A 13,090-nucleotide genomic window follows, 5' to 3' on the forward strand; every position below is an offset into this window, starting at 1 on the left:
GTCCCCCTCCCTCCTCAGCCCAAAAAGCAATCAGGGTTCCCTGCCCTGTGGGAAGTCCAAGGACCACCCTCCTCCATCCAGGTCTCGTAAGGTGAGCATCCACGAAACTGCCTAGGCTCCCACGAAACCAATAGGTCCAGTAGAATCAAAAACCCGTTGCCATTGTTCTTGAGGTCTCAGTAGTCCTCCTTGTCCGCTATGTTCAGCGAGTTTAATAAGGGAACAGGCGAAACTCACCAAGGCCTAACAAATTTTTAAACACTGTTCTTCTGCTGAACTGCTCTGAATCATAATTAAATAAAGGTACATATTTACATATAAAGTGGCCAAAACAATGTTTTATTTTTATAGCTTCAAATATTAAGGATTGTTAGTGTTGATAAGAATCTATTTGATGGCATGTAGAAACACAAATCTGTAACCCCTGTGCTACAACCTATGGCTGAGTCATTTATTGATTGCATTTAACATTTTCAAACAGAGCACATATATATGATTTACACTGTTGTTGAAATTAAGGGAAGCTGCAAGGGGAAGAAAGAGTCTTCCAGAAGGAAGAACACGCCATTTGATCATTCAAGACAAAATTGTCACCCCAAGAAGCAAATGCACACACATCATATTATTCAGAATGAGCACGTTGTATTTACATATTTAAGAATATTCACATGCACACCACCACCACCACCACGACTATCAACAACAACAACAAGTAAGAAGAAGTAAAAGCAGGCCATGAATTCACCAGAGAGTCAGGAGGAAAAAAGGGAGGGTTTAGAGAGAGAGGAAAGGAAGGGAGAATGAGGTAATTTTATAATATATCAAAATTTAAAAATATAAATAAATTATTAAAAAGAAATTGTATTGATAGATATAATTCATATTCCTAGCACTTACAATGGAAGAAATGGAAAATTAGACATGAAACCTGCCCCGAGGATTATCTTTCACTGTTTATATTCATATTGTTGAAGATGTTATTTATAAGACAGTATATTCAAAGAATTTTATGCATTAGCCTACTTGAGCTGTTATTAAGCTTTAAAAGGAAGTGTGTTAACTTAGTTTTCTAGAATATAAAATTTACAACTAAGCACTCAAAAATATGCATAAGTATACAATGAAGGAGAGTGGAAAAGGCAGAATTTGAACTGAGGACCCTTTAGCTTGACACAGATGAGGCCTCAGAAGGAGTCCCAGATTGCTCTCCAATTCTGGCCATCCAAAGGATGACTCTTCTTACAACTATGCTGGAAATTACAGACTCTTTGTTGTAGGAAGATAGTATTGTCTACAAAAAAAAATTTATTTTTTTCTAATAATATCACAAAACTGGAATATTTTCAAACATTATATTGGTTCAATGGAAAGGAGACAGAGTGAACTTCATATTATCAAGTTCTTTAAATACAGTGTGTACAAATCATTTGTTCCTAATCAAGTTTGAAACAAATATTCTTGCTCAATATCAGTGAAGAGAATGAAGTTCTAAATATAGATAATCTTACAGACTATTTCCTTGACAAAGTTTCTGGACTGAATGCTAAATTTCAATTAGCATTAGTGTCTCATACAAAACTACCCTGTGCTCATGGTAAATATCTTACTGAAAGCAAAAGATAGAAAATACAAAAGGTGATACGTTTGTTTGTTTACTTTTTACCATTAAACAAGATTCTCGCTCAATTCATTTTGTCATTCATAAGAAATAACACAGTAAACAGAAATCTTATCTTAATTTTGGTCAGTTAGTCAAAGATAAAACAAGTTGTAAGTTTCAGGGCAAGAGATATAAAATTCTGGAGGAGAAATAGTTTTGAATCTCAAGCACCATTTTAAAACCTTAAGTATCATACAGATATGTAAAAGTATTGACTTTTTAAAACCTGCTGGTATTGAAGAGCTGTCAAGAACCAGCAAAATGGTAACTGAGGAAAAATGTCACAGCACAAATGGAAGCACACACTCAATTTCTTAAGGAGATACTCAAATATTGAGACAGAGTGACTTAAACAAATCTCAAAGGGATACCACTCACTCAGTGTGAATATGTTCCTCTGTGATGGCCTTACGAAAATTAGACTCAAGATAAACAAAATAATAACCCATGAGACAATTCTCTGTTTGACCTCTGTGAAGATATTTCTATGTAATTCCTTAGGGCATATGAGACTAAAAAAATTATTCAAAAAGAATTGTTCACAAATTCACCTGATATATTATTGGCACATACTTATACATAAAGGCTAAGAAGCACAATAAAGCGTGGCAATTTCCAGCACAAGACAATGATAACTCCTGTAGCGATTGCTTGAACAGCTTTCATGTTTTGGAGTTGGACACTACTATACTGTAAATAGTAGCATAAATTATCTTTAGGTTTTAAAAACTCTAGATTCACTAAATAAATATGAAGAAGATGCTAGATAGATAGAATTGGGGGAAAGATCTTCATTATGTATATTTAATTTTTGTTTTTATATATGTGTGTTTATGCACATATATGTGTGGGTTTCTGGTGAGACGAGAGAACCCATCCGATCTCATGGAGTTAGATTACAGGAGTTTTGGGGACACCAAAGTGGGTACTGGGCACCATACTTGGGTCTCCCACAAGAGCAAGCAGTACATGCTTTTAACTGGTGAATGATCTCTTCAGACTCTTTATCAGAGTTTTGTAATGGAAAATATTTGGAGTTTTCTTCAGTAAGACAAATTAAAACCTAGCAAACTTTATTTGGCACCTATTATGCAAAAATAGTGTACATTTATGATTTTTATTTAGCATTAAAATTGCCAACTTGGATTCCTTACCTTAACATTAATAGGTAAGCACAGATGAGTAACAGGCTTCGTGGGAGAAGCCACATCTATTATTTTAAAACATCAAGCTATAATTAGTTTATTGAATTATCAACTTAAATACAAACAAACCTACAGCACACATAATGTAATACTTTGTGTTCACAATGAATCCCCCCCCCCTTTCCTTTCAGATACGGCTTCCCTTAACTGCTACAGCAAAACCTGTGCAAGGTAGGAACTGTAGGAAGCATGACTTTCGCTAAGTAAGCATTCATCTGAGGATGTTAATAGCACTATGCCCTGTACAGTCAAACACCTTCTGCAAATCCCTTCACTTGGTCTCTTGTCTTTAGAAACAGAAGAGACATTTTATAGCCTGAGTATTTTTTGAAAGAATAACTCAAGCCATTGAAATGTGCATTTACTAGTACACTGCACTTTAAACTGTGTATCAAAGGCAGCAATGGGGCTTTATGATTTGACCCAACTCCTACCCACAGCATTGGGGCAGGAAAAATGTAATACTTACCATATAATATCTTGTCAGCTTTGATGCTGCAAATATATTAGAACATTTAATTGGCACAAGAGACCATTTAGAAGATGGAAAAGGGCAGTAGACACAATTTGAAAATGGCAATTAAGAAAATGCCTTCAGCGGATGGAAGCATTCTAAGTATTCTGGTTATTATAGAAATTATTGTATCCCAGTAAGGTGTGATCCATCATGGGCAGCACTCTTTGGAAACTTTGTGAAGTTTATAAAAGTCAGACATCACCCATCTGCCCTCATACTCCATATGGGATGATTTCTGACCCTACACAAATACAAGAAATGCTGGCAAAGATTGTGAGTCTTGTAATGGGAGAATTTGGAACCCATGTGCTACACAGACTAATATACCAGAGGGCTAGAACATTGCATGTGGATGTGGGAAATTACACTTTTTCTTAACAAAGAAACTTCCTGCTCACTCAAGCAAGACCTCAACATTTGTTTATCTGGAAGGATGATGGTGAAATCTGTGCTCTAAATTCAATTAGTCCACAAATTCTAAAATACCTTTAGGTTCTGACTTTGCTTGTAAAAATGGACAGTGTGGGAGAATAACTTTAATGGATGATTTCATTTTCTAATCTCCCTGTATTCAATGTTGTCATCTTCATTTTCCCCTACATTCAGACATTTGGGTTATTCCCCCTCTGATGGTTGTTTTCACACTGTTCTGTTTTAGAAGTCAGTATGAACGGGAACATATCTAGTTCCTCAGGCCTCTCTCAAATATTGGAAAATTAAAATCCGTCTTAAACGTTATAGTTTCTTCCAGTAGTGATTGACTTGGCTGGTTTTTGTGAGATGCACTGCTCTCAGACTATATTCACCTAGGGAGCTGCATGAGCGCAACTTTTCTCTCTTTCCTTAGAGTGTGTATTTCCAGTCCAGTGATGGATGTCAACAGACACAATAAGGAACCTTCTGGTACTCATTGTGTAATTAGAGCCCAAGCTGGGTCATTTTAAAGCACTGCTACCTACATTTAGCTGACTCTGTGAGGTGGCGCAGTTGAATGTTAAATATTTCCCTCTAAAGGCGCCCTGGCAGGGAATTCAGACATTTAATATTTTTCACTTATTCTACCACAGTATGTTTTTCTCTTGTTATAACCCTTCTAATGGCAATGAAAAATGATTCAAGAAAAGACAATGGGGGGCTTTATGCCTAGTAAGAAAGTTAGGATGAAGGATGCTTTAGGAACTGGGAGGAGTGATGTTATGATGAGCAAGAGACTTTGAAAAAATAATTAATCTACAAAGGATTATGTTATTAAGGAAAATATGAACTTATGCCCCCTCTCCCCAACATTAAGGCCCTAGGAATAGTCTTAAGATTGCATTCTAATTATTTTTGTGTTTATTTCCTATTGAGAATTTCTCTAACGTGTCATTAAATGGTCTAAATATATCAATGGTATTAATCTGAACATAACCTAGGAAACTAAATAGAAGTAAATTAAAGCCAAAAAAAATTATATAACCCAGCTTATATACTTTTAATTTTCTTATATCTTCTTAAAGAACCCAAAGTCTGTCCTAGAATTTCCCGTATTTTCAATTATTACCAAAAAGGAGGGGGTGTCAAATTTCAGAATATCTGAATAAATTTTAAGTGTATAACAACAAAGCAACTGAGAGTGAGGAGAGAACCAAAGCTGAGGTGAGGAGAGGACCAAAGCTGAGAGGAGGAGAGGACCAAAGCTGAGAGGAGGAGAGGACCAAAGCTGAGAGTGAGGAGAGGACCAAAGCTGAGAGGAGGAGAGGACCAAAGCTGAGAGGAGAGGACCAAAGCTGAGAGTGAGGAGAGGACCAAAGCTGAGAGGAGGAGAGGACCAAAGCTGAGAGGAGGAGAGGACCAAAGCTGAGAGGAGGACAGCACTGAAGCCCGAGAGTGAGGATAGCACCATTCAGCATGCTCTTCTGGGGGGAAAGGCAGACAATCAGATATTACCTGTATGATATTTAAAGTTGGTCTTTAAATGGAACTGCTGTATCTATATATGAAATGGAAACTATTTCCGAGTCACTCAACACATACATTACTTGGAAATACCACACGGACGCTGTGGCTACCAATGTATGCTCTGGAATCAAACTGCTTAGTTCCCGCCTGGTGTCACCACTGCCTGGCCAAATGCTGTCAAGCAAGTCATCTCTTCGGGTAGCAGTTTCCTTTCTTCTAAAATGGGAATAATTAGCCTAACAATTTAATGGCCATGACAGGAATCAGTGTTTATCATCTGTGCTAGTTACGATGAAGGTAAAGATGAAAATACCACATATTCATGCTTAGTATAGACTCTACAAGTAAAAACATTCCCATGGGGAAGAGGAATAACCAACCCAAACTAGCAAGTTATAAAACCACCTGAAAACCAAGATCATTGCCTTGGATTCAAACATATCAACAATGCTAGCTAGCTTTAAATCTGAACAAAAATAAAGAGGAGTTCTCCAAGTGACACACAATAAAGACAAGAACTGACTAGCAATCTACTGGTCTGCTATTTGTATTAAAATGGCAAGATTCAAAATGAGCACTAAGACAAGGCTCTCCATCTTCTCACAACTGGGGCTGGAGAGATGGTTCAGCAGTTAAGAAAGCAAAGCTGGCTGCTCTTCTCTAGGGCCCGATTCAAGCCCCAGCATCCACACAGCTGCTCATAACCACCTGTACACTGCAGTCCCAGCAAATAAAATGCTCTTTTCTGACCTCCACAGGTACTCCACAGGCACACAACTGGTGCACAGACATACAGGTAGGCAAAACATCCAAACACATTAAAACAAAGACACCTGTGACTAATTACCTTAACAAAACTATACAACAGGAGGAGGACCAAGAAAGATGAGGGAGGAAAGGGGAGACCTGCGAGCCAAGGAAAGAGGCAGGCCTTAAAAGATCTAACCTTGCAATGCCTTCATTGTAGACTTCTTAGTGTCTAGAATTTTGCAAGACCATATTTGTTTTTTTTAAGCTACCTAAATCAAATTAAAACACAGAGAGAGAGAGAGAGAGAGAGAGAGAGAGAGAGAGAGAGAGAGAGAGCGCGCGAGAGCGCTGATGAGACAGATTTCCTCCACTATGTAGTCCAGGATGGATTGCTACATAGACCAGGCTAATCTCAAACCCACAGAGATTCACCTGCGTTTGCCCGGATTATAGGCCTATAGCACTATGCCCAGCAATAAAAAATAAATAAATAAAAAACAAAAACAAAACCAACAACAGCAACAACAACAGCAAAAAACAAAAACATTTTGATGATGTTCAAAAATAGTTTTTCTTGATCTCAGTGAAGTAATAAGCTACTTAAATCTCAAAGCTGTTTACCAGCCTCTCCAGGGTCATCTTCACGTAACATAACAGCACTTAGGTTTACATCCTCGGTTACACTGTGGGGCTCCAAGTTTGTGTAGAACCCTGAACGCTGGGATGAGAATGCTGCTGCCCAGTTACTGTCATCCAGATTAGTTACCTTAAAAATTAAACAAATAAAGGAATAAGGAATAAGCCTACTGTCACTAAATAAGCAAATAATAATGAATATAGTCCTCTCCCACCTTACATGTTTTTAACTTCAAAAGACTATAATCTTATTAAAGAAGCTTCAAGTTTTCTTAACTTTCTATTTTTTGTGTTTGGATGTTTTGCCTGCATGCATGTCTATACACCACTTTCATCTGAGCCATATCCCCATACCAATATCTGAGGATAATTCTTTTAGCTTTTAAAAAATGTTTGTTTAACAACAGGGTTTCTTTGGGGGGGGGGTTAGGGGGTAAGACGGTTTTTCTGTAGCTTTGGAGCCTGTTCTGGAACTAGCTCTTGTAGACTAGGCCGGCCTTGAATTCACAAAGATCCGCCTGCCTAGTGCTAGGATTGAAGGTGTGCACCATCGCTGCCTGGCCATAAGAACAGGTCTGAGGTAGCTCAAGCCCACAACCAAGCACTATTTGCTAAGGATGACCTTGAACTTCTGACCCTCTTGACTCTATCCCCAAAGAGCTGGGATACCACCATTGAGACCCCGGCTCTGATTCTCAAAAGGGGGTGGGGTGGGGAGGAGATGAGTTTAACTTCTAACAAAGAAAAGTTAAAAGGCAAAAAACTACCCTTCAGGAAATAACTAGTCCAGAAAACTTCCTATGTGCATAAAAATCTCCATCCCTGTTTAATAAACTACAATGCCAAAGACAGAACAATTTTGATTTTGTAATTAAATATGCATTGAGAGTCCACTAATATAGCATAGTTTTTGTTTCCTTTTTCAACACAATGCATATTTCCCTAGCTGGTATATTCAATAACCAGGAGAAGCCACCACACATTACAGCGTATTTAACATGTCTTCTGCTGCTTCCATACTGCGCCAGAGTGATTCCTAGACACTGTCTCGTCCTTCCCTAAAGTGTTCTCTTCTGTCTTGAACAGAAAACCACAGCTTAGCTTCTCTTGTACTTTCACAACACAGACCACTCCAGTCACCACACGTGGAGAAGTGGATTTTCTTGACAAAAGTCAAGAACCAATTCAGAGGCAGACGCAGGTAGGGGTCCACTAATTCAGTTCAATCCAGAAACTGCCTACCCTCCGAGCCCACAGGCGGATCCTTCTTCTTCCCTATGATGTCTCTCATCTTGTAATAGTCACTTTCCTGTTTTGGGTTTTGTTTCGTTTCATTTTGAGATAGAGTTTCTCTGTGTAGACCTGCTGTCCTGGAACTCACTCTGCAGCTGTCTGTCTCCAGTGCTGGGATTACAGGCGTGACTGCCATCCCCTGGCTCGTCACCTCATTTTAAGATAGGGTCTTTCCCTAAATCTGCAGCTCACTGTTTTAGCCAGACTGGCTGGCAGTGGATTCCAGGTCCCACTGTCTCTTCCCATGCACCCAAAGCCTCCAGTTCTAGGGTTGCGGTGTTGGCACACACAGCTTTTACAATAGTGCTGGGGATCTGAACTCATGTCCTAAGCTTGTGAGGCAAGCAGTTATCATCCCACTGAGCCACCTCTTCAGGCTTCTTTGTAATTTAAAACAGCCAGGTGGTGGTGGCACACAACTTTACTCCCAGCACTCGGGTGCAGAGGCAGGTGGGTCTCTGAGTTCAAAGCCAGCCTGGTCTACAAGACAAGTTCCAGGATAGGCTTCAAAGCTACAAAAAAACCGTCTTACCCCCTAACCCAACCCCCCCCCCCAAAAAAAACCCTGTTGTTAAACAAACATTTTTGTGAGAGCGGTCTTAGAATAACAAAACCACCAACAAGATATGATTTGGCTTTAAACTGCCATCAACAGTTTTAGACACATTTCATCTGGTTAGCAAACAGCCGGATTCAGGTATTTTACCTATATCTAAATGTCACTGCTGTCATTTCCTTCTGGAAAATGACATATCCCAACGTTTGATTTTGTTCAAATGTCAACCCAATTATGCCACTCCACACAACCTTTCCTGATGAATATAACTTCAACTTTCATTAAAAGGCTTTTAAGCCAAGTATTAAAGTACATTTATTTACACATACCATGGACAGATTTCCCAAGAACCCAGAAGACTGTGTGTGCCGGGGCGACCTCCCGCCTGTTCCAAGAATGCAGGAAATATCCGGGTGTTTTAGTAAGCTTCGGCTTGGTGGAGTAACTACAAGGGAAAGGTCAGGATACCATCAACACAAAGCAAGGAAATGAGCAACAAAATATCCTTTTCAAGGGGCTCAGTCAGTAAGGTGCTGAGGGCCTGAGTGTGATCCTTAGCACCCAGGTAAGGTTGGGGAGAGGAAACAGGAAGACCCAGAGTTCCAGTCAGACAGTCTAGATAAATCAGAAAGCCAGGGTGGTAGTGGCACACAGCTTTAATCCCTGCACTTGGGAGGCAAAGGCAGGTGGATCTCTTTGAGTTCAAGGCCAAGCTGGTCACAGGACAGTGGGAGCTATTACACAGAGAAACCTTGTCTTGAAAAACCAAAAAAGAAAAAAGTGGAAAATAAAAGCAATAAATCAAGCCAGGCAGTGGTGGTACACACCTTTAATCCCAGCACTCTGGAGGCAGAGGAAGGCAGATCTCTGGAGCTCTGTGAGTTCAAGGCCAGCCTGGTCTACAAGAGCTAGTTCCAGGACAGGCTCCAATGCCACAGAGGAAACCCAGTCTCAAAAAACAAAAACAAAACAAAACAAACAAAAACAAAATGCTGGACAGCTCCTGGGGAATACCCAAGGTTCAACCACAGGCACACACAGGAACATGCATATATACATGCACCTATATTACATAAACACAAAACACCTACACATAAAAATAAAAGGTATTTTCAATATGAATGTAATTGCGCAGGCTTAAAATTAGAAAAACCAAGGAGGTGCCAGTCAGCAGGTCCTTCCTTGTCTGACTTCAGAGAGCACAGCGAGGTATACAGTGTAGTGGGCCTGGACTTCAGTGCAAACCGACTGATGTCTGAACTCTGTTTTCATTGTCTAGTAACAGCACCCTTTCACACTGGCTTCTCCAGTCCACCTTCTAGCTTGGAAAAGCAGGTAACAATATGTTATTACTATGTATTGATATAAAATACAGCCCTTGGTGTGGCGCACACCTTTAATTCCAGCACTCGGGAGGCAGAGGCAGGCGGATCTCTGTGAGTTTGAGACCAGCCTGGTCTACACCAGCGAGTTCCAGGACAGGCTCCAAAGCTACCGAGAAACCCTGTCTCGAAACAACAACAACAACAACAACAACAAATACAGTCCTTGTTCACAAGAGTTCAGATAACTGTAATTATTATTATTTATGCTTCCTGATACTGTAGCTACATATCTTATTATGTAAATTATATAAATGTTAGGTGGTATTATGACTATTACATAATTTAAAAGCAGAAACAAGAATCTTACAAGGCTGTCGAAATGAGCTTGGAGTTCGAGGAATCATTTGGCTTCTTGGTGTAGTGTTACCAAAATTTTCATCTTGGTTAGCCTGAACTTAGGAAGAATTAAGGAAAATTTTTTATGTGGAGGGAAAAAATCAGTAATGGTAACCAAAGATTTACTACACAAGATACATGAATAAAATACCTTTTTTCAAGAACAAAGAATTTTATCGCTACCACCTCTCCTGTGTACACAGCTATTAATTCCCTCTGCCATTAAATCCCCAGGTTGGAAGTAGATTAACATGTACTGACTATTAGTCGGCTACAATGACATACTAGTAAGAAACGTGCACATGCTTTCAGAGAAACAGAAACCCTAATGCACTAAGTCCACTGAAAGCCATCAAGTAAAACACCCGTGAAGGGCTATCACCAATTTTACCACAGTTAAGTTTTAATGCCTCAAACAAAATCCTGCAACACTGAGTAAAAGCATTCTACAATTTGTTTAATTCTTAAAATACAAAGGATACTTAAGACTCTTTTTTGAGCACTTTGCTTTCTTGCAGTCCGTGTCACTTCTGCCTCCCGGATCACAGGGGACGACATCTCCCCGAAGATACTCCTAAAATGGTATAATTAAGCTCTTAAACAGTATTTAGAGCAAAGGATCCTGAGTCAGTCAGGGGACAGGTCACTCCATCAGTCAGGGGACAGGTCACTCCATCAGTCAAGCCTTAAATGTTTTGGCAGGAATACCCTATTTCTAAGTCTTGATCACTCTACCAAATCCCACTGAATGCTTAGCTATGAGCCCCCTCCTTCACTTTCTCATACCACAATGGTCTGTTTCCTAGGCAGTTATTTCAGAACCTGAAATCTGTACTACAGCATCTGCTTCATGAAGGCAAATCTTTCGTCCCATAGATCAAAGAGCTGCTTAACTGAAGAATTCTCTGCAAAGATTGCGCAGTCTCTAAAACAGTGCTGAGTTAGCTGCGTGACCACGGGTAGGTGTTAGGTCAGACTCTCACCAGCAATCTAAACTGAACTACATAGGAAGTTCCAGGCCAACCTGGATACAGAGTGAGAACACTGAGTTACAGCCTGGTAACTTGGGTCCTTAATCTCTTCCAGGCTCACTGTTCTCTGACAAAAGGATGGCAGTGAGGTCCTCATAGGACTGCAATCAAGCCAAATAAAAAGTAAAAGACCAGGGTTACTGGGCAAAGCACTCCAAGGGGAACTTCCAGCACCCAGAGATGAAGGGGGCAGAAGAGAAATCACATAGCCTTTCTGAAGGAGGGGGCTTAAATACTCTGTAGGAGCCGGGGTGATGACGTGTGCTCCACAAGCTGGGTTTATGCCCAATTAAAACTCTTTGGGCAGGAATTAGGGGCCTGGCATTCTCGGGGGAGTAGCTGCCGCTTGGCGGTTTTCCTCAGAGGACCGGGTTGGAGAGGGAGGAGTGGCACGATCAAGCAGGGATGAGCTGGATTCCAGCAAAACAAAATGAACTATTTAAATCTTAAGGAACACACCAAAATAAACCTAGCACAATGTTTTCAGTATTAATAATTTTTACTCAAATGACCAGCTAGCAAGTTACCTCTGACAGGTTTCCCTGATTCTCCTGTGCCAGAATTTAACGTCCCCTTCGCTTATTTTCTCGCAGTACGATATAACACAGTGTCTTCACTCCCCGATGCCAAGGGGTTTGAATAACCCATCTTTGTCGCAGGCAAGCATAACTATCGGGTAATCACATGAGAAAATCAACTACCTGGGGCTGGCCCTTAAAAGTCTAGGCTGACCACAGTGACATCTACCTATGTGCAATCTATATGAATTAATAACCACAATAAAATCGCTCTCAAAAGTCTGTACTGAGATGTCAAGCATTGCTGACTACTGGCTGTGACGTCGGACTGCTCGCTTCGCATTTCGAATGCTGTACGGCTGGGAGAGAGCGCCGCCGCAGAGACCCCGGAGCCACGGGCGTGGAACGTGGGGGACCTGCACCTCTGCATCCGGGTTCCCCCCACTCCTAGAGGCCTTTCGTCCAGGAGGCAAATCCCCGGCCGGGAGAAGGAAGGAGAGAATGGCCATCCCTCGGCTCCTCCTCCGCTCCACGCGGAGCTGGTTTCACCTACGTCGTCCCGCCAACAGGCGAGAGCCACAAGTTTTGGTCCAGGCGTCCCCACCAGGACTGACCTGTCCATGGCTGCGACCTCCTCCAACGTTGGAAACTCGACTGCAACCCGGCCAGCACGTTTCAGCCTTCCCGCTCTCCGGAAGCAAACCCTTCGACCCGGAAGCATGCCCTGGATAAGCCGGCCCCTGCGAAAAGTACTGGGAAGGCAGAAACAGCGTTCCCACTTGGCGCCTGCGCGATTTCCGTCCACAGCCTCAGGCCCAGTGGGCGCAGGCGCAGAAGTGCCAGTGCGTGACTGCGTGGCTGGGCGGTGCCTGCTGGGCGGGAAAGGGCGGGGCTTGGCGCGTTGCCCCGAGAGGCATTTGTGGGCGTGGTCTGGGTGGGGCGTCCTGCTTGGAAGCTAGAAGCCGGTGACCTGGATTCTGGTGGAGTGTGGCGTTCCTTGGAGTTCCGCGAAGCTCCATAGGAGCGGGCCTATTTCGAGGGCTTGTGGTGTACTCTCAGTGAATGGATTTTGAAGCTGTTTCCTGTCATAGTTATTTATTTTTCCTTTACGGAACCAGCCGTCTTTTTAAAAATCGAAAAGCAATGCATAAGCTTACTCCTATAATACCAGCATTTGGGAGGCTGAGGCAAGGAGGATCACCATGAGTTTGAAGCCAGGCTGGACTAAGAATAAAACCCTGACTTTAAATAACAATTATAAA

At 41.4% G+C, this 13,090-nt stretch overlaps 1 protein-coding gene across 1 annotated transcript in view; it reads right to left on the minus strand.

The window, feature by feature from the left end:
* Positions 1-12,582, minus strand: part of Nup107 (nucleoporin 107) — a 51,862-nt gene extending 39,280 nt beyond the window's left edge. Inside the window, exons 1-5 of the mRNA XM_050165477.1 lie at positions 12,443-12,582; positions 10,762-10,853; positions 10,251-10,337; positions 8,888-9,003; positions 6,695-6,839 (exon numbers count right to left, since the gene is read on the minus strand). Coding sequence (XP_050021434.1) covers positions 6,695-6,839; positions 8,888-9,003; positions 10,251-10,337; positions 10,762-10,853; positions 12,443-12,549 — 547 coding nt within the window. The 5' untranslated portion in view covers positions 12,550-12,582. The remainder of the gene's footprint in view (positions 1-6,694; positions 6,840-8,887; positions 9,004-10,250; positions 10,338-10,761; positions 10,854-12,442) is intronic.
* Between the last annotated feature and the right edge of the window lie 508 nt (positions 12,583-13,090).

The sequence above is a fragment of the Alexandromys fortis genome, unplaced genomic scaffold (assembly GCF_014885135.2).
Source record: "Alexandromys fortis isolate MF-2015 unplaced genomic scaffold, M_Fortis_MF-2015_v1.1 scaffold_154, whole genome shotgun sequence".
NCBI lineage: Eukaryota > Metazoa > Chordata > Mammalia > Rodentia > Cricetidae > Alexandromys > Alexandromys fortis.